This window comes from Mytilus edulis, chromosome 12 (genome assembly GCF_963676685.1).
Source record: "Mytilus edulis chromosome 12, xbMytEdul2.2, whole genome shotgun sequence".
Lineage (NCBI taxonomy): Eukaryota > Metazoa > Mollusca > Bivalvia > Mytilida > Mytilidae > Mytilus > Mytilus edulis.
Window position 1 is genome coordinate 44,791,011 of NC_092355.1, and position 23,071 is coordinate 44,814,081.

The 23,071-nt window shown below is 33.1% G+C and overlaps 1 protein-coding gene across 1 annotated transcript in view; it reads left to right on the forward strand.

Annotated features, from left to right (window-relative positions):
* The first annotated feature begins 4,741 nt into the window (after positions 1-4,741).
* Positions 4,742-23,071, forward strand: part of LOC139498565 (protocadherin Fat 4-like) — a 40,044-nt gene continuing 21,714 nt past the window's right edge. The window contains exons 1-5 of the mRNA XM_071287007.1: positions 4,742-5,095; positions 5,569-5,649; positions 8,558-8,719; positions 10,592-10,670; positions 12,339-12,499. Of these exons, the coding sequence (XP_071143108.1) occupies positions 5,026-5,095; positions 5,569-5,649; positions 8,558-8,719; positions 10,592-10,670; positions 12,339-12,499 (553 nt within the window). The 5' untranslated portion in view covers positions 4,742-5,025. The remainder of the gene's footprint in view (positions 5,096-5,568; positions 5,650-8,557; positions 8,720-10,591; positions 10,671-12,338; positions 12,500-23,071) is intronic.

A 23,071-nucleotide genomic window follows, 5' to 3' on the forward strand; every position in this document is an offset into this window, starting at 1 on the left:
GGCATATTGGGCAAAAATGAAAATAATGACAGAAAATCATCTACAACCAACCTCTTCCACAAAAAACAAAGAAATATGATATGATGACTCTCACATTCCAAATCTTTCGTAAGAAATCTTGTTGTTGATAAAGATCTTTGGCACCTGTTTCTGATGACGACAAAGGTGACCAAACTAATACAAATGCGTGATGAGCGCTTAATGACAGGTGCACTATTAGCAGAAGATAACATGTGCGCGAGTAGATCTTTTGGTTACTGAACCTTTTAGGTAAATTGATTTTAAAAGTTATCAAGGGGTTTTAAATGGTTCATCAACGTCTAATTTTCAAAGATACAGTACAAATCAAAAGAGATATAGAAGTCTCTATAGATTACTTATTCCTTTAGAATAATTGCCATTTGTCATGCATTTACTCTCAAATTATGTACTAATGAAATGTTATGTATATTCAAATAATTAAGAAGCACTTCATACTAAACGGGATGTGCTACGGTCAAATAGCAAACGAAACAACAAATAAAAGCTTTTAATTGCTACAATTAAATTAGATGCTGAAACTGGCCGTAAAATGACGAGATGAATCTTGATTATTAATATATTTTACGACATTGATATTGCGCTTAAAACTTCATTGGACATGTTTTACACAGGTATTGAGATAAATATATAATGTCTTTAGATTTTATTGCCGATTTAATAGTTTTGGTCTCATCTACGTCTTCACCCAAACATTTAACAGTCTTTGAAAGTAAAGTCTTGTGATATCGACGAAAAAACAAAGAATATTTAAAAAAAAAACTGTGATTTATATTTTAAGAAATAATATTTTGTCCGTCTTTATCATCTCTATCATTTTTATGTTTCATTCATTACGGTGATCAATGTTTTCTTACATACATAGTGAATAAGACGAGTAATCTGAAATGACCCACTTTACTTAGGTGACGACCTTTTTTTTTGTGAGAGAATTTGCCTTAGCGAAATATTTGATATCAACTGTGTTGGTCGGTTTATTTACTTCTCGCAGCTTTGTCGCGCAAACAAACGATTCTCAAATCTCTACGCACTCCCCCTGTATTTAATGGGACAGAATATTCACTTCCATCCTATCTTGGGCAAGGTTATTTATATCCAATTAAGGATATCATATTTTTTTTTAAATATTCATATGGCAGTTTTAATATATTTCTGTACGTCCCATAAATATTGAGAACAATTCCTTGATGGAAAACACATATAGTGCGAAAGAATTGGTTATAAACCATTTGTTAAATATGAATTTATATTTGATTTATTGAATTTTTTTGAAAAAAAATTAAAAAAATGTTGAATTCGTTACATCATTTCGTTACGTTTTAACATTAATGAAGGACCGACCTACATAACGATAAAACATCATATTCATTTCAAATTTATAGCATATTTAGTTTCCATTTTAACTCCACAACAGGTGTACACCGATCAACAGGATAAAATGGCATGCGACTCAGTATGAAAACTGTTGTATATTTTCGCAACTGCTTTTTACGCACAGAAGTTATATTTCTGTGTATGCTCTCTTGAAAATGATGAGATATTTACATGCGGTGTAAATTTCCTGTCCATTTATCTGGTCTGACTATGAACCACATTTCAGATAGGCTGTACATTATAATTCTAATAGTCTAAATACCAAAATCACTAAATTTTTATTAAGGAACACAACAATATCAAAATGTGATGCCAATTACGATGTTACTTGCACTTGGGACAGACACATAACATGTATACCAGGGTTAGAATAGTATCAAATACACTACACTCCCCTTCACCGTCTCCATTAGTGGAATAATTGAAAGGTTTATATATACTATTCTGGTAATAGGAAAATAAACCAAAAAAAGCGAATGCTTTGCATGGTACATGTATACTGTCACGTTGTACTAACACTACTTTGCCTACCTATGAAGACCTGGAAATATATGTCAGGAAAATGACAGTCGATAACTTGAATTACACACTTGGCGTCATCATTTCATCGTAATGAGAAGTTTTATTGAAATCTACATTTATTTATGTCGTTTCTCATATTTCTATATTCAAATACTTTAGTAAACAATCTGGACGGACCCGAGTAATCTTTCAACCGAATTCATGATGTTAATTGATCAACTGACAAAAGCAACGTTGTAACTCAAAAGGAAACAGTCCGAAACAAGCTGTGTCACACTATTTAGATCCCAACTACGGTCTTTTTAATCTTAAATTTCAAAATGGAGGAGTAAAACTCTCTCTTTATACTGACTAGACGATTGTTTCTTGAAGGTGACACGGACTCTACAAATTCGTTACATTTGCTTCTATCGCCCAATTCAAATCACTTTTTGTAAAATTAAAGGAATACAAAAAAATATAACTTTTTTCTGCTTTGAAAATTAAGATAATATTTTTTTCAATTCTACTTTCAAAAAATATTTATCATCTATTCTCTAAATTGTCAGTATTCAATGTAATTAAGTCATTTTCATATTTATTACCGATTCAAAGGCTTAAAATACTTCAGAATTCTATAGACATACATCCAAATAATTCCGAAATTTTCCAGGATTGGGTTTTAATAGATTTATAAGTGTCAACACGCTTTTGGGGACCGCATCATTTAATCTTTTTCAAACTTGGGAATTTATCCCACTTCGCACAAAATGGTAATAATGACATCGACTGTTTGCATACAACTTAAGATAACAGCATTTATACCTTATTTTATTTTCAATTTTCTTTATGGTTTTATCCTAGGAGAAAAAGCTAATAAATAATCATTTATGTTATATAGATTTAAATTCACTACATCCTAAAGGGATAAATATTGTTTAAAATTGATTTAGAAAATCGTGAAAATGATAGTTATAAAGATGTCAGAAATTTTATATTATGTTTGAAATTTTGTAATATTTGAATATGAAGCTTAACTTATTCTTAGTCGATTTTTGAATATTTCACTTTCAATGTCATCAAAATTTTTATGGTTAATATTATAATGCTTTGTATGAGATGACGCTTATTATGTCATATGTATATTCAAGACACCAAAAGTGTTCCAAATACCAACAATATACCAACAATATATATGTTACATTTTCTATTTTGCAAATTAGAAATTTCAAAATATATCTATAACATCTATTTCTAATTTGCAAAATAGGAAATATAACATATATTACCACAAAGACATTTTTAAAAGATTGGAAAAAGAAATAGCATAATTGTATTAATAATTATGAAAAATACCACATGTGTTTATCTGATTCCTTTTCGATGACGTAGAATATCACAATGGTATTAACTTTTTAAATTTATTTTCCAATCTTATAGTTGCCAGCAGAAAGATTAGAATATCTAAAGTAGTAAACATATAAGGAGTTAGGGCTGAGCTATAGTGCTGCTTCCTACGACAAACATCATATTTACCTGTGCCATTAGACACGGGAGCTAATCTACTATTTTGTTTGGCTCATTTTTGAAGACCCTACGGTGACCGAGGTTATTTGTTCTCTGGTGGAAGGTTGGCTCATTGACAATCTTGCCTGATCATCTTATTCTCATAGCCAGTTTTGTTCCCAATGCTCGTATTTGATATTGACTGCCTATTGTTTTGATTCGTGACCCACAGATGGATCTTATGTAGACCAAACGCGAGTCTGGCTTAACAAATCTCGGTTGCTGTGATAAGTTTTTAGTATATGATTCAACATGAGAAACGGAGAATATTTTTGCGAGCAGTACCAATGCTTCTTTTAGCGTACAACATAGTACAGGTTTAAAATAATAACCAAATACACGGATGTCGGTCAAACAGATAGATTACATTTTTAACATGAAAACAATTTTTTGTTGGGATGCCAACTTTATACTCAAACCTTTTTAGAACGTCCAGTTTTACAATCCTACTCTTTCATTTTCTAGTGAAATATTCCTGGTCTTATTCTGTTTGTGTTTATTTACCATGTCATCGTTTGTTTTTCTCGACCTCTGGTTTTTAATTTCTTCATTGTTTTCAGTCTTTTCACCCCTCCCCCCCCCCCTAGTGAGTTGATCTTTTTTTTGTCGGAGGCAGTCACAGACAATATCAACCATTCCAAGAAAGGTAACTCAATGATGAAAACCGACAAATTACATTTGATATGATAATAAAATTGAAAATGTCTTAATTTTTTGAAATGAATAATAAGCTAAAAACTCGTCGGAGGCAGTCACAGACAATGTCAACCATTCCAAGAAAGGTAACTTAATGATGTAATCCACAAAATTATATTTCTTAACCACAAAATAAAAGAAAATAAACGTTAACACTATATTTCATATTTCTATTTTGTCTTTATCAAAAAAGTTCTTTGTATACAATATCTCATCAGAAATGTATATCTAGTTGTCTAGTATATAATTCATCTGAACGCTTTCTTTTTTAAATACGACCAGGTTCATCTTCTAATGAATAAACTTCCAACAATGAATTCAATAGCATCTTATGTTACTAGATGAATATTTCACAAAAACTATGTTAGCATATGAAATGTTACCTATGTCAATTAATAAATAAACAAAATGTTTAAAGATTAAAAGTGTCTCATTGTATCTTGATTATAAGAACTTTTGTGACTTGAATACTAATGTTCTGTTGAATGCATCTCTAAAAAGTTATTAAAATTAGACGTCATTTTAAATAAAAGAGATATATACAAAATAGAATTAACTTTTAATTTTGTGATTTGTAAAGAATGTAATGCGTTTCGCGTAAATCAGCTAAAGAAGGTATCCACTCCTAATGGAGAAAATGTTGTCACCCATATGATGCACGAATAAAGCCAATACACGACAAATATCGCTTCAATGAATACAAATCTATTGACATTCGATATACTTAAAATCATTAGAATTCAAAATGTAACCTTTTAGAAAAGTTTATATAAACATATCTACGTATATGAGCTATTGATGTAATATAGAAACTAAACCAAAATAAAGTGTCAAAGGAACAAGCTCATCATGTCGTTTATGTCGCATCTAATGTTTGGAGTGTATTTGATATTACTTTGTTTCCCAGCATATACCAGTGGTAAGATCCTTTTTTTATATTCATACTTAATTATCTATTTATGAAAATGAATTCATTATTAACTTTTGACATTTAGTTTCCATACCAACCTCGTAGTTTCCTGTTTCAATTGTAATATAGGTCCTTAGTTGAAGGGGCGGATTCAGAAATGTTCACAAATTAGGGCCCATTGACTGCATAAGAGGGGGCCGCTCCGGTCATGCTTCAGTGATTTAATTTTTTCAAACTCACATTTTAACTGAATACAAAGTTAAGCCTCACATTAAATTATTGCACCGGCAATTGGTTATAGTCAATACATTAACTCTAAATATATAATATGATGGATAAAGTTAAATAACTGCTTAAATATTGTATTTCAATAATTACTGCTTAAATATTATATTTCAATAATTACTGCTTAAATATTATATTTCAATAAACTTTATGTAATATTAAAGCAATCTAGAAGTAGTATTTTTTTATACATCTAGCTGTGGCATGTGGCGTAAAGACAATTGGTGGTGCGAATTTAGGAGGAGGGTCATACACGAACTGGGATAACACCACCACTGGTAAGTGAGATTCATTATTATATAGTTGTTTTGTGATCTTCTGCTTCATTTTCGGACTGTATATGAACTGTTCTTAATTAAAGTATATTACATAATTAACTGACTTGGTATGTAAAAATGTGGACAATAAAACTAATACTTTTAAAATAAATCAACAGAATTGGTTCCATTTATAAAAAAATATTAACAGTAAAATTCCCTACCATTTCTTCTGGGTTGATGAAGAAGACAAAAACATAAACATTAAAATTCCCTACCATTTCTTCTGGGTTGATGAAGAAGACAAAAACATAAACATTAAAATTCCCTACCATTTCTTCCGGGTTTATAAAGAAGACGACGATTAAAAAACACAAATTAGTCAAATTATTTCCAGCACCAGAGATTCAAGATTCTTTATTTCTCAAACACCATAAAGTTACAATGGTACAAAGAAGTTCATCAAAAGTTATATAACATAACACAAACACACATGACAAGATGAGATGAAAATATTAAATAAAATAAAATACAGTATAGTAGAGAAGAGTGGTGATTAACCAGGAAGACTCACTTGAAAGTTATAACCCTGATAAATTTGCACAGCTTTTTCAACTTATTTTTAATTTTTAACTGAAATAGTTTTTCAAATTTTAGTATGTTACATCTGTGCAAGAAAAAAAGTATCCAAATATTGGGATCGAAAATTTGCCAAAGAACTACACTGCAAAGTGTAATGAAATTCATCACCAATCTTGTTACAATGACATAAGTTACAATATCTATGGTTTCGCTCAATCTTATTCCATCTACCTGTTTCGATGGGTAACTTATAGTTACCGTGTCAAAATCTACAATATGTTATTCTATCTTTATCACTTAAAATATTAAGATATTCCTCAAATTCAAAATTTTGTTTATACAATTTGTAGGCCAAACCTTTTGGCGAACAGTCAATATCAGCTCTCCATTTCTGTTGAAACTGATCAAATAACTTTTGTTTTAAACTAATATCCAACCAGTTAGAATTAAAATTTCCTTGTGACAACCATATATTGCTGTACCCACATTTATCTAATATATCTTTAACGTATTTCAACCAATCTGACCTAAATTGGTTGTCAGAATTCTTCAAGAACATGTATTTGTATAGTATTTTAGCAATCCTGTTATCATCCCCATTTACCATTTTTGACCAAACATTAACCATACGCAGCTGTATATATAAAGACATGGGATAAATACCAAGTTAATCATAAATCATAAAATTGAGTGTCGACTTCTTAAGGTTTAATAATAGTTTACAAAATTGTAAGTGCACTTTTTCTAGAGTGATGAGGCACAAATACAAACTTGACCTCTAGATTTCACTGTTCGGGATGTATAAATACACAGCCACCTCCTGTCGGAATGGGGTGTTTTATCCTTTGTAGGTCGCGATTGTCACGATCACTGCACGTTAATTCTAAAACCCTTGCAGTAACTCTCTAAGGGCTTCAGAGGTGATCTGGTGCAAAGCAAAATTTCTGGCCCTTTCTAACATTCTCTCATTTTCAGTGGCAGTCCAAATTTCAGACCGCTTCGGTATTTTTATAACATTTCTATGATAAGTTTGTTTTCATCCTTATTATGCATGAACTACTTATGGGGTGTTTTGTCCTCTTCGATGGTAAGATTTAAGCCCTTATTTTCTCGTGGGTTTGAACCCACCCCCACTGAAAATTGTCATTTTCAGTTTTTTTTGCGATTTAGTTTGAACATTTCTGTTTATAGTGGATTGGGAAACAAGTTTTTCAACTTAATATCAATCCCTTTCCACTTTGCGGGTGCGAGTGCGCCTTGTAGCGGTATAAGCCTGCTCTTTATCGAAATCTACAAGGGTGTACAAGGTATATGGCTCTCTCTTAACACGGGTCGGCAATTTATCGTCCCCATCCGACCGACATTCATCGTTTCCTAAAGACCATACTTGCAAACGGTGTCATGGGAGAGTCAAAAATTCAGTGAGTCCCTGAAATTTTCATTCCGGACCGGGAATCGAACCACGACCTTTGTGTTAGTAGTCCTATGCACTAACCAGTGCATAAGGGCTATTTTCCGATTTTAAAACGACCTCGAGAGGTGAACATTTCTTAGACTGTGTTTCTTTGTGATTCAAGTATTTAGTATTACCCTATAGTTGCCGCAGTCCATTCATGCTAACTGGTAGTATATGGGACTTAAGTGTCTTGCTGGGGAATTATTTTTGTCAAGTCAGGTCTGCCTATGGCCGTTTTTACGGATTTTTTAACAAAACGGTGACCTACATTTCACAGACTAGATTCTTATTGGTCATATTATGATCTATTATACTTCGTTGTGTTCCTGTACCACCTATGCATGCATTACTGATAATAGTTTATACCTACAGTAACTACCAGTTACGTAGTGACCATCAAAAGATGCCCACCCTCCCTGATTTTGGCTACTTTTCACGTGTTTTTTCGATTTTGAACTCTTAAACGGATTTCAAAGTACCATATTTTCATAAACATTAATCTGAGAATAGTTTATGGATCGTGACCTGCTTGGTTGAAGTCATGGCAGTTCAGCTGGGGCAGTTCAATAAAAGTTTCGAGAATAATACGGGCCATCAAAGAATAGTTGTAGCCATCACGCCAATGAGAGAGAATAACATCAGGGCTTTCAGAATTTTTTTTAACAAGAAACAGCCAACACACGATGACAAAAAAGGAAGAAAAAAAACCCCAAGAAAACAATAACAAAAACATTACAGAAAATTCGAAAAATTGAACAACACAATGACAATAGTTCACTGTATTTCGTGATGCCTTTTTGAATATATTCTTTTTAGTAACAAAAACAGTTCATTACGTATAACTTGTTAAGTTATCTCAGTATTAATTAATTGTTACGATTTTCTTTATAGGAGCTGGATATTTAGCAAAAGAGTACTTTCTAGATTGCTGTGGGCTTTTAAGTGGATTCAACGTGGAAATAGCTGGACTGGGCACACTACACCTTCAAATATGGCGCCAGTCAGGGTCAACATATACACTGGTTCATTCTTCACAATATACTTTCAGTACAGGTGAGAAAACATTAGAATGTTCTTTCGTTCATAATACGAAGGAAATAATTATTAAAATCTATAAAGCAGACTAGTATGACATTTAAAAACAAGAATCTGTCCATAGTACACAGATGCCCCATCCGCATTATAATTTTCTATGTTCAGTGGACCGTGAACATGAGGACAAGTTTCAAGTTGATTGGACTTCAACTTCATCAAAAACTACCTCGACCAAAAACTTTAACCTGAAGCGGGACAGACGGAAGAACAAACGAACGGACGAACGAATGAACAGACGGACGAACGGAGATACAGACCAGAAAAAAATATGCACATAAATGGGGCATGAAAAGAAAAACATCAGGTTTTCTATACGAAAAGACAAGCAACATTTGTTTTAAAAAAAGTAATCACGACACGATATTTATAGTAATCATTTTCATTTAAAAAAAAAAACACTTTGAAGATTTTTTTATCAACTGCCAGTTAAGATAATGATAAATATGAAACACAATCAGCTTGGTATTCAGTTTTCTGTGAATGCGTAAGTTGTTTGTTGTATTTATGTCATAGACGACAAAACATTTCAATTGCGTTAAACCAAATGAGAGGGAGAGATTTTTGTATCTCCAAAAACCTTTTTCGAACAAGAAAAAGTGTGAAAGTTATAACGCCTCTGTCTACTGTTTTCTTTGAAATGTTTACTATTTAAGGGGTCATACCAGTTGCATATATATTAAAATAAGTAAAAAATGTGACACAAGTACAACCAATCGTATGATAGATAACAAAAATTAAAAATAAATAAGCCATTTAGAGAGTTCTCCATATTAACGTGTTTAGATCGCAAGAATCACAACTATTCTACCTCCATAGAGAGGACAATTATTTTTCGCGTTTATCTACATGCAAACTACGATTATACTACTTTAATATGTAGAGACTCTCTGTATTCTGTCAGGGACTTTCTATGTTATTATAGAAAGTCCCTGATTCTCTCTACTGTTTCTTTGAAATGTTTACTATTTAAGGGGTCATACCACTTGCATAAATAAGTAAAACATGCTCAACTTCATCTTAAACTACATCGACCAAAAACTTTAACCTGAAGCGGGACAGACGGACGGAAGGACGACCGAACGAACGCACGGATGCACAGACTAGAAAACATAATGCCCATAAATGGGGCATACAAATTTATTGTTGAAAGGGAAAATAGTGATTTGGCAAAAATGGTAGAGATTAGAGGAAGGCAGGACCTTTTGTGGGGCGTCGGGATCTGGTGTTTTTAAGCCCCTGATTTTGGGATTGATCCTTAATTATGTGATCCGGGAATATATTTTTCGATTTCGGGATTTCGGGATATGAAGTTTCTTTAAATTCTGTATCTCGGGATTTCATGGTTTTAAGCCCGGGATTTCGGGATCAGGACCCCTCCGACCACCCCTCAAATTAGCCTTAGTCGGTCTTAGTCATTTATACATGATTCATATCCTACCAGTGGAATGTTAATAAGGCTCTAAAAAGAAAAAGCACTGAAGAGTTGTCCTAGAAGCATATTTTGTTAGACTCATAATGGTCTATATACAAGGCAGTTACATTTATTACATATTTGAAACGGTTTAACGAAGCATTGTAACAAAGGAGAAAAATAATTGTGGTCTGAGGCCAGAAACACGAAAATGAATTGAATTTAACAGTAAGGAAACAAGTATCGGACTTTGGAAAAAGGGAGAGGGCTTTTTGTACTTTTTATGAAATTCTTTATACATGATATCTTTTACAAAAGATCATCCTACAACAGTTCACAAGCTGTATGCCCGCGATTTCGCGGGTGTGTTCTAGTATAAATGAAATGAAAATGTGTATATACTAATTTTGTTTTTTCAGCTGACGCTCTTACAGTTCACTATCTACCAATAGATGCCACAGACCAACCAACTATATTGGAGAACGACATGCTAGGATGGTAAGCTTCACTATTAGAAAAACAATAAGCTTCACTTCATGATATGATGTGAACCCTAACTCTACGATATGATGTTAAGCTTTCATATATGATAGGACAGTAAGCTTTACTATATTATAGGATGGTAAGTAAGCTTCACTAAATGATGGGACGGTAAACTTCACTATCTGATAGGATGTCAAGCGTCATTATCTGATAGGATCGTAAGCTTCACTTTCTGACAGAATGGTAAACTTCACTATCTGATAGGATAGTAAACTTCACTATCTGATACATTGTAGGATGGTAAGCTTCACTTTCTGACAGAATGGTAAACTTTACTATCTGATAGGATGGTAAGCTTCACTATCTGACAGGATGGTAAGCGTCACTATCTGATAGGATGGTAAACTTCACTCTCTGATAGGATGGTAAGCTTCACTATCTGACAGGATGGTAAGCTTCACTATCTGACAGCATGGTAAGCGTCACTACCTGATACATTGTAGGATGGTAAGCTTCACTTTCTGACAGAATGGTAAACTTCACTATCTGATACATTGTAGGATGGTAAGCTTCACTTTCTGACAGAATGGTAAACTTCACTATCTGATAGGATGGTAAGCTTCACTATCTGACAGGATGGTAAGCTTCACTATCTGATAGGATGATAAGCTTCACTCTCTGATAGGATGGTAAGCTTCACTATCTGACAGGATGGTAAGCTTCACTATCTGACAGCATGGTAAGCGTCACTACCTGATAGGATGGTAAGCTTCATTATCTGACAGGATGATAAGCGTCACTATCTGATGGGATGGTAAGCGTCACTATCTAATAGGATTGTAGGCTTCACTATCTTATATGATGGTAAGCTTCTCTATCTGATAGGATGGTAAGCTTCACTATCTGATAGGATGGTGAGCGTCACTATCTGATAGGATGGTAAGCTTCACTAAATAATCGGACGGTAAACTTCACTATCTGATAGGATGTCAAGAGTCACTATCTGATAGGATCGTAAGCTTCACTATCTGACAGGATGGTAAGCTTCACTATCTAATATGATGGTAAGCTTCATTATCTGATAGGATGATAAGTGTCACTATCTGATAGGATGGTAAGCGTCACTATCTGATACGATTGGAAGGTTAGCTTTATCAACGATAGTATGATAAGCCTCACTAGATAATTGTTATTGGGTGGTGAACCTCTCTTTATGATTGGAAGGTCATCTTTACTATATGATGATAGGATAGTTTACCTCACTTTGTGACAGGGAGGTAGGCCTGAAAAAAATCTGTGGTTAATTTTGTGTGTTAAACTATGCTTGGAGCTTGAAATATTATTTTTATGTAGTATTGTTGTTTCTGACTACCCAATATCATCGGATGAATAGTTGTCTCATTGGCAGTCATATCACATCCTCATATTTTTATATTTTAGAAATATTCTATAAAAATTAGTACAGGAAATATATGGAAATCATGATAAATATTTTCCAAGGAGAAACGTCCAGCGAGAAAAAGTAGCACACTTATGTATTGTGAAAGATCTTTGATCTGAGATCACCACAGAAGTCAGAAAGGGCTCCTTATAAAATTAACATTAATCAAGTAAACGTTATCATTTTAGTTGTTACGAATATTGCATGCTGACTTCAAATATAGAATGTTTCTATTATTATAGGTATACTAGTGGAACGGATATGGTACCATACGACAATGGAGCAGGAGCTGTAAATCAAAATTACCGAGTAGATGCCGGTTCAGCATCTGGTTCAACGCCCTTTAATTCTGGGTCTCTTTTAGGTGGAAGATCATATGCCATCAATTTTGTAACCGCTGTTAGTGAGTATATATATATTATTGTTTGTAATATCGATAATACCCCAAGATCGTGTAGGTCCCACTAGTCTTTTATCTGTAGGCTTTTTGGTAGGACAGTTTTCATCAAAGCTACCTGAAAATTTAATCATTTATGGTTAATGATACTAAAAAATGTACAGTCTTAAACAATAAACTGTTTGAAAACTATAAATAATAAAAGATAATCTACGTGTCGCATTTTGCTTTACTATATATGACTTTAAATGACAAAAAAGAATAAAAACAATATATACACCAGTACTTTAAGTAAAATGAGTAAGTAGTTATGACATTAATTGGATTTTTAAGTCTCCCAAACAAAGTTTGGAGACTTATTGTTTTTGGTCAGTTCTTATTATGGCACCCTAAACGGAGTTTGGGTGACATATTGTTATTCTACGTTTCTTTTTGTTTTTTTTATCTTTATTATTTTTCTTCCACACTTTTTTGTCCAGTCTGGAACTCTAATATAAATGGACCAAAGAAGATGGAACTATACCATAATGTTAACCACCATGTGAAGATTTGCTTTTTGGGGTTGGCACTTTCAAGATGTCTGCCGTTGCCATGGAAACGGAACAACTGTGAAAAAATTCACTTTTTGGTTTTGGGGAATAATTTGGAGATGCTTCAACTCAGAATCCTTATATTTTAACACAATGTAGGTGCCAGCCATATACAGGTGTTGGATGATTTTGGTACTTATTGGAACTACGATGTTGCCATGGAAACAACACCAAAATTTTCAAAAATATCAAAATGCTCCAAACTTTATGAAACTTCACAGTAACGATGAGCAACATTGGCAGATGTGGCTTTTGGAGTTGGAATTTCCAAAATGGCTTTTGTTACCTTGGAAACAATGCAAAACATTTCAAAAAAATAAAAATGCTGCAAACTGGATGAAACTTTACAGAAATGGTAACTGGCATTGGCAGAGTTTCATTTTAAAGTTGGAATTTTTAAAATGGCCGCCGTAACCATGGAAAAAGCAAAAATGTCCAAATTATCAAAATGCTCCAAACTTAATGAAACTTTTCAAAAATGATAATTTGCATGTGTAGATACACTCTTTGACTTTGGAATTTTCTAAATGGCTGCTGCTCGCCTGGCAATTGGGGAAGGGTGCCATCCGGTATTGCTTGCAATGGCAAATCTAGTTATTTTTATTATTCTTCTTCCTCTTCCTCTTCCTCTTCCTCTTCCGCCACTTTAAAAAATGAACTTGTCCGCAGCGTTTCTCCAAAACCGCTTGTCAGATTGACTTAGGATTTCGTAAAATGGTAGACTAATATGTCTAGGTGAGCCATCAATCTTTCGTTTGTGCATTGGGGTCTATTAAGGGCTATTTTGGGGGGTAGTAAGAAGGGAGGGGTTTACTATAGAACCCTATGGGATTTTATTTTCTAAAAATTTCAAATGAATATAACTTGAAAACTGTAAGTGGTAGATACATGCAGTCTTCAGAAATGATTATAGGACAATAAAACAAATCACATGAAATATAGGGGGAGTCCCTGGGAGTTCATCCCCACCCCCTTCAATTTGAGAATATGCTTATATCTTGTAACCGATCCAGATCCCCACCCCTAAACCATATATATTCCTGATTGGGACAATAAAACAAATCAAATGCAATTTAAGGGAGGTCCCCGGGGGTCATCCCCACCCCGTTCAATTTCATAATGTGCTATTATCTTGTAAATGGTCCAGATCCCCACCCCTAAACCATATATATTCTTGTAGGGGACAATAAAACAAATGAAATGAAGTTAAAGGGAAGTCCCTGGGGGTTCACCCCACCCCCTCTTGTTTGAAAACTTGTAAACGGTCAACATCCCCACCCCTAAACCATATATATTCTTGTAGGGGACAATAAAACAAATGAAATGAAATAAGAGGGAAGTCCCTAGGGGGTCACCCCACCCCCTCTTGTTTGAAAACTTGTAAACGGTCAACATCCCCACCCCTAAACCATACATATTCTTGTATGGGACAATAAAACAAATCACATGAAATTAAATGGAAGTTCCTGGGGGTCACCCCCACCCCGTTCAATTTGAGAATGTATTATTATCTTTTAAGCGGTCCAGATCCCCACCCCTAAACCATATATATTCTTGTAGGGGACAATAAAACAAATGAAATGAAATAAAAGGGAAGTCTGGAGGGGGTCACCCCACCCCCTCTTGTTTGAAAACTTGTGAACGGTCAACATCCCCACCCCTAAACCATATATATTCTTGTAGGGGACAATAAAACAAATGAAATGAAATTAAAGGGAAGTTCCTGGGGGTCGCCCCACCCTGTTCAATTTGAGAATGTGCTATTATCTTGTAAACGGTCCAGATCCCCACCCTAAAACCATATATATTCTTGTAGGGGACAATAAAACAAATCAAATGAAATGTAGGTAACTTCCCTGGGGGGTCACCACCACCCCCTCCTGTTTGAATACTTGTAAATGGTGGAGATCCCTACTCGTAAGCCATATATATTCTTGGAACAAAAAATCAAATCAAATGAACATATGAATGGCGAGTTATGGGAGCTTTGTTTGGGAGACTTCGTAACAGCATCCTGTTACAATTACTTCTTGTTTCCTTTGATGTTTTAATGAAATAATTTGCTTATAAAGTGTGGTGAGGGAAAACCATGGTATATTATATGCAAATTGATGTTGTACCATACTTTGCTAATTAAACCTGCAACTCAACTGGAATCCAAAGGAAAGAGGCGGAGCTTAGCTATTGTACAATTTATATTCATTTTCATGTTATTCCATGGCTGAAGCTCCATCTTTTTGCATGAACCCCCTGAGGGGTTCATGCTTATATATTGGTGAGTTTTGGATGTGTCTATGGGCCACTCGATATCTCTCGGCCGGAAGTCGGAATAAAATTCTCGGAACGTCTCGAATGTTGTCGATTATTTATACAGGTATTAATCTATGCTTTGGCTACGCTAATCTGACTTCGTTTGAATATACAAACTTATTTGCCTTTTCACAAAACATATGGGTCATTTTCAAAAAATGTTGAATTTTCAGTACACCCATGCTAATTTTTTTATTTCTAATGGAAATTTCAGTTGTAATGGTTTAAATGAAAGCTTGTCGGATTTGTGATTCAGAACATTAATAATAAACACACCATACATCTATTTTGATAAGATTAAACTGCATTTAAGACCGATTTTGGGGGTATTTGTCTGCGTACAGTGTCAGAAAAACACATTTCAAATGATTTTTTTGCGATTTTCTGATCGCCTTGATATCTGCAAAAGGGACTTTTTAAGAACGTTAAATATTACTCTAACGAAAAATCATAGCTTCTTTATCATTGTATGTAACATATTATCTACAAACTAAATTGAATCAGCGTACAGGAGGTTCATGTCTTTCCTGTTACCGCTACTTAAATCAGCCGTTAAATTATTCTCCCTATGAATATTGAATCAGTCAGTGTTGATCTGAAAAGTGCAAAGTAATCTTTACATTTAAAACGCCTTGTTTCTTGAACAACATTGTAGAGAAAAGAAATTTCAAGACATTAAGGGAAAAAAATAGAGCGTACTTTTTTTCATGTCTATGCTGTTACCACCAATTTTGATTAATTACACCAACAGTATACTTGTAAAAAGTGCAATAACGTGCTGGAAACCAAATTCACAATAGAAAAACATAGTCACTTCACCTAAGGGAGTAGTTATTTCACAACAGCAATCAAAAACGAAGAAATTTGTCTATCCTGTTATGTCTATCCTGTTACTATGGTTGCTATGGTTACAGTAACAGGATAGACAATTGTAGGCAAAAACGTCGTTTATTTTTTTATCTTAACATATAGGTGCAAAACGAATGAAATATTTCCCAATTAAGCATTCGCAAGTGCAATACTGATATCGGTAACAGGATAGACAAAAAGGTAACAGGATAGACTTTTGTATAGTGATATATCAGAAACGTACGTTCCTGTTACCAATTAAATTGAAGAGAAAGTAAACTAACTTATGAGGGATTTACTTGATGTTGGGTTTATTTGAAAGGGTGAAAAAATGCCGAACAATATAAATTTCTATCTAAGACTTGCATTACTGGTGGTAATTTTTACAACCTTTGAAAACCAATTTTTAGAGGCATTTTTCAGTACAACCTGGAAAATTGGCAAATGACCTATTATATTACAGAATGAATATATATAGAAGATTATTTTCTTGAAAACCATCTAATTGGCTACGTAAAACAAGCTTAACTTTTCATCTAAACCTTTTCTAAATAACCCAAAATTTCTTTTGAAAATGGTAACAGGATAGACAAAATAATGTACCACCGATCAAAAAAGGTTTCAACATATTCTTGTATGACATCATTAAGATTGCATCTTTTAATATGTTGTTCTTAAAGTACTGTTTGTTTTGATTTGCTTATGTAGAGGGTTGCTTGAATAAGTAACTTTTAATGATTTTTTCAATTTCAAAATTCGACATTTTTTGAAAATGACCCATATATGATTTGATAATAAGCGGTGAGAAAGTTTCTTTAAAACAACAACGCTATTATATTTGTTTTGAAGCGATCTCTGAATATTCTGTGTGTATCTAGGTCAATTATGACACGGCATTGTTCAGTGGCAGAATAACATGCGTGAAGAATTAACCACGTAATATAGTGTATAATTTTAATAATTTTATCAATGACTTGGGAGATAACATTTTGGTTTAAATATTTTTATTTATTTAAATCGGAAAACAGAAAGATAATATGATTTTAACAACAACGCTATTATATTTGTTTTCAAGTGACCTCTGAATATACTGTGTGTATCAAGGTCAATTATAACACGGCATTGTTCAGTGGCAGGATAACATGCGTGAAGATTTAACCACGTGATATAGTGTATTGATAATTTTATCAATGACGGGAGAGAACATTTTGGTTTAAATATTTATATATTTAAATCGGAAAACAGAAAGATAATATGATTTTAAAAATTAAGTTAGTTTCAAAGCTGTTAAAGAAATATATAGAAACTATAAACTGTATTTATGTTTTTATAGAAACTAACAATAATTGAAGTTAGAATATTTGCAATTATGAGAGGGGCGTTAAGAGGGTATCTGCACGGAAGAACGCTAAATAAAATTGTTATTCACGATGAACGAATAAATAAAAATGTCTTGCACATTAATTGATCTTTTTTTTCGATTTCACGAACATGATGAATAATGGACTTTTTTCACGGTTGCATGTGAAATAAAAATGGCAAAACACGTTACGCGTAAATAACCCTTTAATTACCACACTCTTAAAAATTTTAAAGTATTTTCAATATTCATTTGTAATTGAAATAAATATTTAATACCTATAAGACTTTTAAATTCTTGCATCTTAAAAAAATGTTGATCAACAATAATTATTTTTCTACGTTATATTTAATTCATACAGTTTTAGTAAGGTTTTAAAAGTAATTGTTATGTAATATATCCATAAAAAAGAAAGAAAGACTTGAAGACAATTTAGATGAAATGATAGAGGAATTATTAAAAACTTGAATTTTGTTTTTGTTTATTGATGGTAGTTATTAGAAATTTCGAAAAAGAATTTTGAATATGAATTTATTTTTATTTAATTTCAATTATTTTTTATTTTTATTTTTAAATAACAGTTACAGTCTAATCTTCAAATATTTGCATCTTTGAAATATGTTGCAATTATGAGAATAGTTTGCATTGTTTTTCTTCATAACAAACCGTTTAAGTGTAAAGTAAAAATCCATATGGAATCGAACTTTATTTAATTGAAAGAAAGATCGTAGAGAGCAGACCAGTCTTTTTTGGGTGCAAGTGTGAATATGAAAGCAAGATGTGTCAACATACTGTTAATTCAGAAATTATTGACTGCATTTAATGTGAGTTTATCATTTTAGAATAAAATGCAATATTATTTTGCTACATTATTAAAAATCCTGTTTAACTCTTATAAAAAAATTAAAAATGCTATAAATAATTGTGATTATAACCCTGTTACATCTTGCAATAATAAGAGCATCACAATAATTTTTGAATTTACAGTATTATAAGCCTTATTTGTGAAAAGTGGTCACTCATGATTTTTTGCAGGTGGTTATTCATTTCGTCTGGTGTTGTTGTTTCATTGGCCACGTATTTAAATTGTATAGAGTTACCAATATTTATCAAACATATCCCTGTCACATTCAGTAAGTATCTGCCTGTAATTCAATGGTTATTCTGTGTTGCATGATCGATTTTTCGTTTCTTTTTGGGTACATTAATCAGGTCGTTCCTTTTTTCGTTTGTATTGTTTACATTTCTTATTTCAAGGCCTATTGTAGCTGACTGTGGTACAAGGTCTCTTGTGAAAGAATCTCATCGAAAATCACACCAAACTTCTTTTCTATATTTATTTGGTTTACTTTTTTCTGGAAGGTATACCACAGAACAATTTTTATATAGTAGATATTATAAGTCATATATCAAGGTATTTTGACAAATAACCTAAACCATATTCAAATCTGAGGTCCAGAACTTTAACATTTATTTATCTTATATGTCCTCATTGCTAACATTACAAATAAAGTGTGTATGATTGTCACAGAAAGCCTCAGATAATTATGCAGGATACTTAAAAACTTCCAGGAAACAAATTAAATCGATATCAATTTTTAAAAGTCAAAATAAATTAACCACAAAAAAAAAAGCAACCTGAGGATTAGACGTATGTTGTAGAGTCAATAAAATTTCCCTTAGTCACTTAGAGTTTGCAGAAATAGGGAATTGCAATAGATCAGCAATTTGTACATGAAACACAAAGTAAAAATTAAGTAAATTCATTCACGTGTGCAATAATCTACCCACTATTACATATTTTCAATAATGATGTGACAACAAAACTCATTAATATTGATCAATATCTCATTCACAGTAAATTTGTTCAAATCAAAAGCAAATAAAATCAACTAATGTTGTTGACCGCAGTCAGCAGTTGTGGGTTCATGTATTGCTTTTCTTTTTTTAAAGAAAGCAACTTGTTTTTAAATAGTCCAGCAGATAGGTGCAATATATGAAGGAATTGTGCACTTCATGTTAAAAGCACCAAATTTTGCTCAAACATACTTTTATCTATACTCTTTAATTTAAGATATGGAGGCAAGCTGGAAATATAGTTAACTTCCGGTAAAATCCAAAATGGCGGATGCATGTTAAAATTTCAACTTTTGGTTAGGGTTAGGGTTAGGGTTAGGGTTAGGGTTAGGGTTAGGGTTAGGGTTAGGGTTAGGGTTAGGGTTAGGGTTAGGGTTAGGGTTTAGGGTTAGGGTTAGGGTTAGGGTTAGGGTTAGGGTTAGGGTTAGGGTTAGGGTCTTAATTCTCTCTCAATTGTTTTAGTTTTAACTACAAGACCTGATGTTTTAAATGATCTGAATCACATTAAATGGTTTTCAGTATTGTTCAAGCAGCAGTTAGGTGACGTTTGGTCAACTTCCGGTCAAAATTTCATGTTAAAATTAAAGAAAAATGTCGACTTTTAATTTGCAAAAAGTGAGAAGAAGGATGTAATAGAATCATGTATTTATTTATTTATTTGGAGACCATTAAAATTCAATTCATATGGTGAACAATATTGTTTCATTATTATATTTGAATGAAGATAGATATACACTTTATAAATCAAGAGTCTAAATAACAATTCAAAGATGAGCTCTCAAAGATTTAAACTTATTGAGACATCAGATGATCAAAACCCAGGTAGTTCTTCCTCAAATGTTGTAGAGATTGGCTTGACTTTATTTTAAGTTCATTTATATGTTTTGGAGTTTAGTGTGACATCCATTTTCACTGAACTAGTACACAATTTTGTATAGGGACCAGCTGAGGACCACCTCCAGGTGCGGGAATTTCTCGCTGCATTGAACAACCATTGGTGCAATCAGCTGTTGTCTGCTCTTTGGCCAGTTTGTTGTCCCTCTGACATCTTCCCCATTTCCATTCTCAATGTTAAATGTATAATTTGTCAAAATATGACAGACGAATAGCTGCAATACCCTACACCCCCAAAGTGTATCAATTTTGGTGCCGGATATGTTACTTTGGCGGGAAATCTTGTTAAATACAAAGAACTTCGATGTTAACTGTCTATGACCAATCTGTATACACAATATGATGACAGTGGTCTTCCTTGTAGCATTCAAACAAAAAAAAACAATGCCACATGGCCTGCCATCCTAACACAGAACTAAAATTAGACATCAAAAGGATACAGATGATATGTAAAAAAAACAGGCAATCCCAGCAGCAAACCAGCTTATCATAAAAATTAGCACTGAAAGAATGTGTATGTTACTTTTGATGTTCGTATAAACCAGATGAAAACCTCCACGAAGAAACAACAAGCAATGTTGATATCCCTTTTTGTCGATGTGTACTAAAGCTTCAGTACACAACTTTATTAGAGAATATCTGTGCTTGGGACCTTATTGTACAAGAAACGAAATATCATGTGCAATGACTTGCTTATCTTTATCGGCAGGCATCAAACATTCTATAGTGCCTAACAAGATTTTGTGAGGTAGACGAAATTGACTTTAAAACGATCGTATTGACTTTTGATGTCCAAAAATAGGCAGATCGGACATATTTTGACTTCATATACCTACTACTTAAGTTTGTGAGTTATTGTAATTAACATATTCCAATGAGACTGAATAATGCTTTTTTTTTTATGATAAATAATAACTTTACCTGCCGTAGCTGTGCGTAAAATGTATTTCGGCATTTCTCTTAAGAAAATGACTTGTTTAATGGAACAAAACGTCTTATTTGTAAACTTTCTCTTTTATCTCCACAACAGGCTTTTAAAAAATAATCTATCAACTGTGTAGTCGGAAAATTTTGTGAAAATAGAAGAAGTGGCAATTCTTACCTTTCATACCTTAACTTTCATTGATAAAACATAATATTGACTCGTCCAGTGTCCAGTTTGAAGGTCATTTTAGTTACCGTATACATGCATGCACGTTCTTATTATCAATAGTCATGTATGAAAAGCATAAACAAGTTTGAAGGTAACTAATTACAAGTTAATCCAATCAAATTGCGTACGAATTATTAACAATGACCAGTCCACATCATAAAAAATAATAGGGGTAAACTGGGTAGGGAGAAAATGTCAGATATTTTAAGTTCATTATTTTGCAACAACGAATAAAAATTTGTAAACCAAAAGATTTGCTATAATTCCATAAACATGTCGTTCTGTATTGGTATAGTTTTTGGATCTTTTATTTGCGTATTTAAGGCTGTAGAAAGTTTGGGCTTCAAAAGTCAACATAATTATTGACTTTATACAGAAAGTTCGCCTTTTTAAAACATTGAATGTTTCAAAAATAATACGCGACAACAAAGTAAAATCATTTTTTAAAACACTGCAAAAATAATCATACAGATTGATGCAGTGGTATTGTCATAAATTGCGTTGGAGTGAACAGTGGTACAGCAAACGTCGAATTCCCTCACACAATGTTATCACACACTATAGTGAAGATGAGACTGAATAAGGAAGAGACACACGAATAAGCCATGGAATCACATTAGCAGAATTCATCAGCTCCATTGAAGATTCCATAACCGAAGAAGATTTAGCACCATTATTCAAGATGCCTTGGCGAATAAGGAATCTAGGTGTTGACATTGAAGACAAAGTTCATAGTACAAGATGAAAGAATAGAATTCTTTCATTTTACATTTATGGGTTGTTTGCCTGTGAGAGAGCTTTCACATGCTTTCAAGGACCCTCATTTCAGAAAGGAGGTGACGATGACTATGACTCAAACTAAATGCAGATTTATAAAGCAGTAACAATTATTCGCAGCGACATGTTTATTGTTACATTTAGGTTTGACAGGTAGTTTTCCAGTGCACTGTGAGGAGAATTCTGTTCCAAGATCTCTGGTAACTCTTGTTAGTATGTTGTTGTATGGACAAGCTACAATGTATAACAACCGGGTACTTATTAGCAGGAAACACTAACGATTGCTTAGATGTTAATATTCAACAGCTACAAACGAATCCTTAACGTTTACTCTCCAAAGATCCGTCATCATGCATCTAAAGAAACCTCTTTCATATACACCTAGGAATAATGATTGACTATCAGACAAACAACATGAAATAAACTTGTTGTTAAGTCAGATTGAGGCACTTTTAACAGAAAACCCATAAGCCCTGCGAAGATGGATGATAGCTTGACAAGAAATTGCAAGACTTGCTACAGAGTTTGAGAAGAGGGGCGAAAGATACCAGAGGGACAGTCATATATCTATTTCTTGATGAAGAGGACACAACTGACCATGAACAGAAACTAAGTGCTCAAAACTGTTTATCCATGATGTAGCTTCTGTGATAGAAGAGTTAGGAAATCAATTTCTTGAAAACAGCAACGAACTGCTTGTTCTGTATACCAATTAAATATATAGCTCCCTCAGCAGTTGTTGATACTATTCGTCGTTCGTTGAATAGAAATAGATGGACAGTACCAGT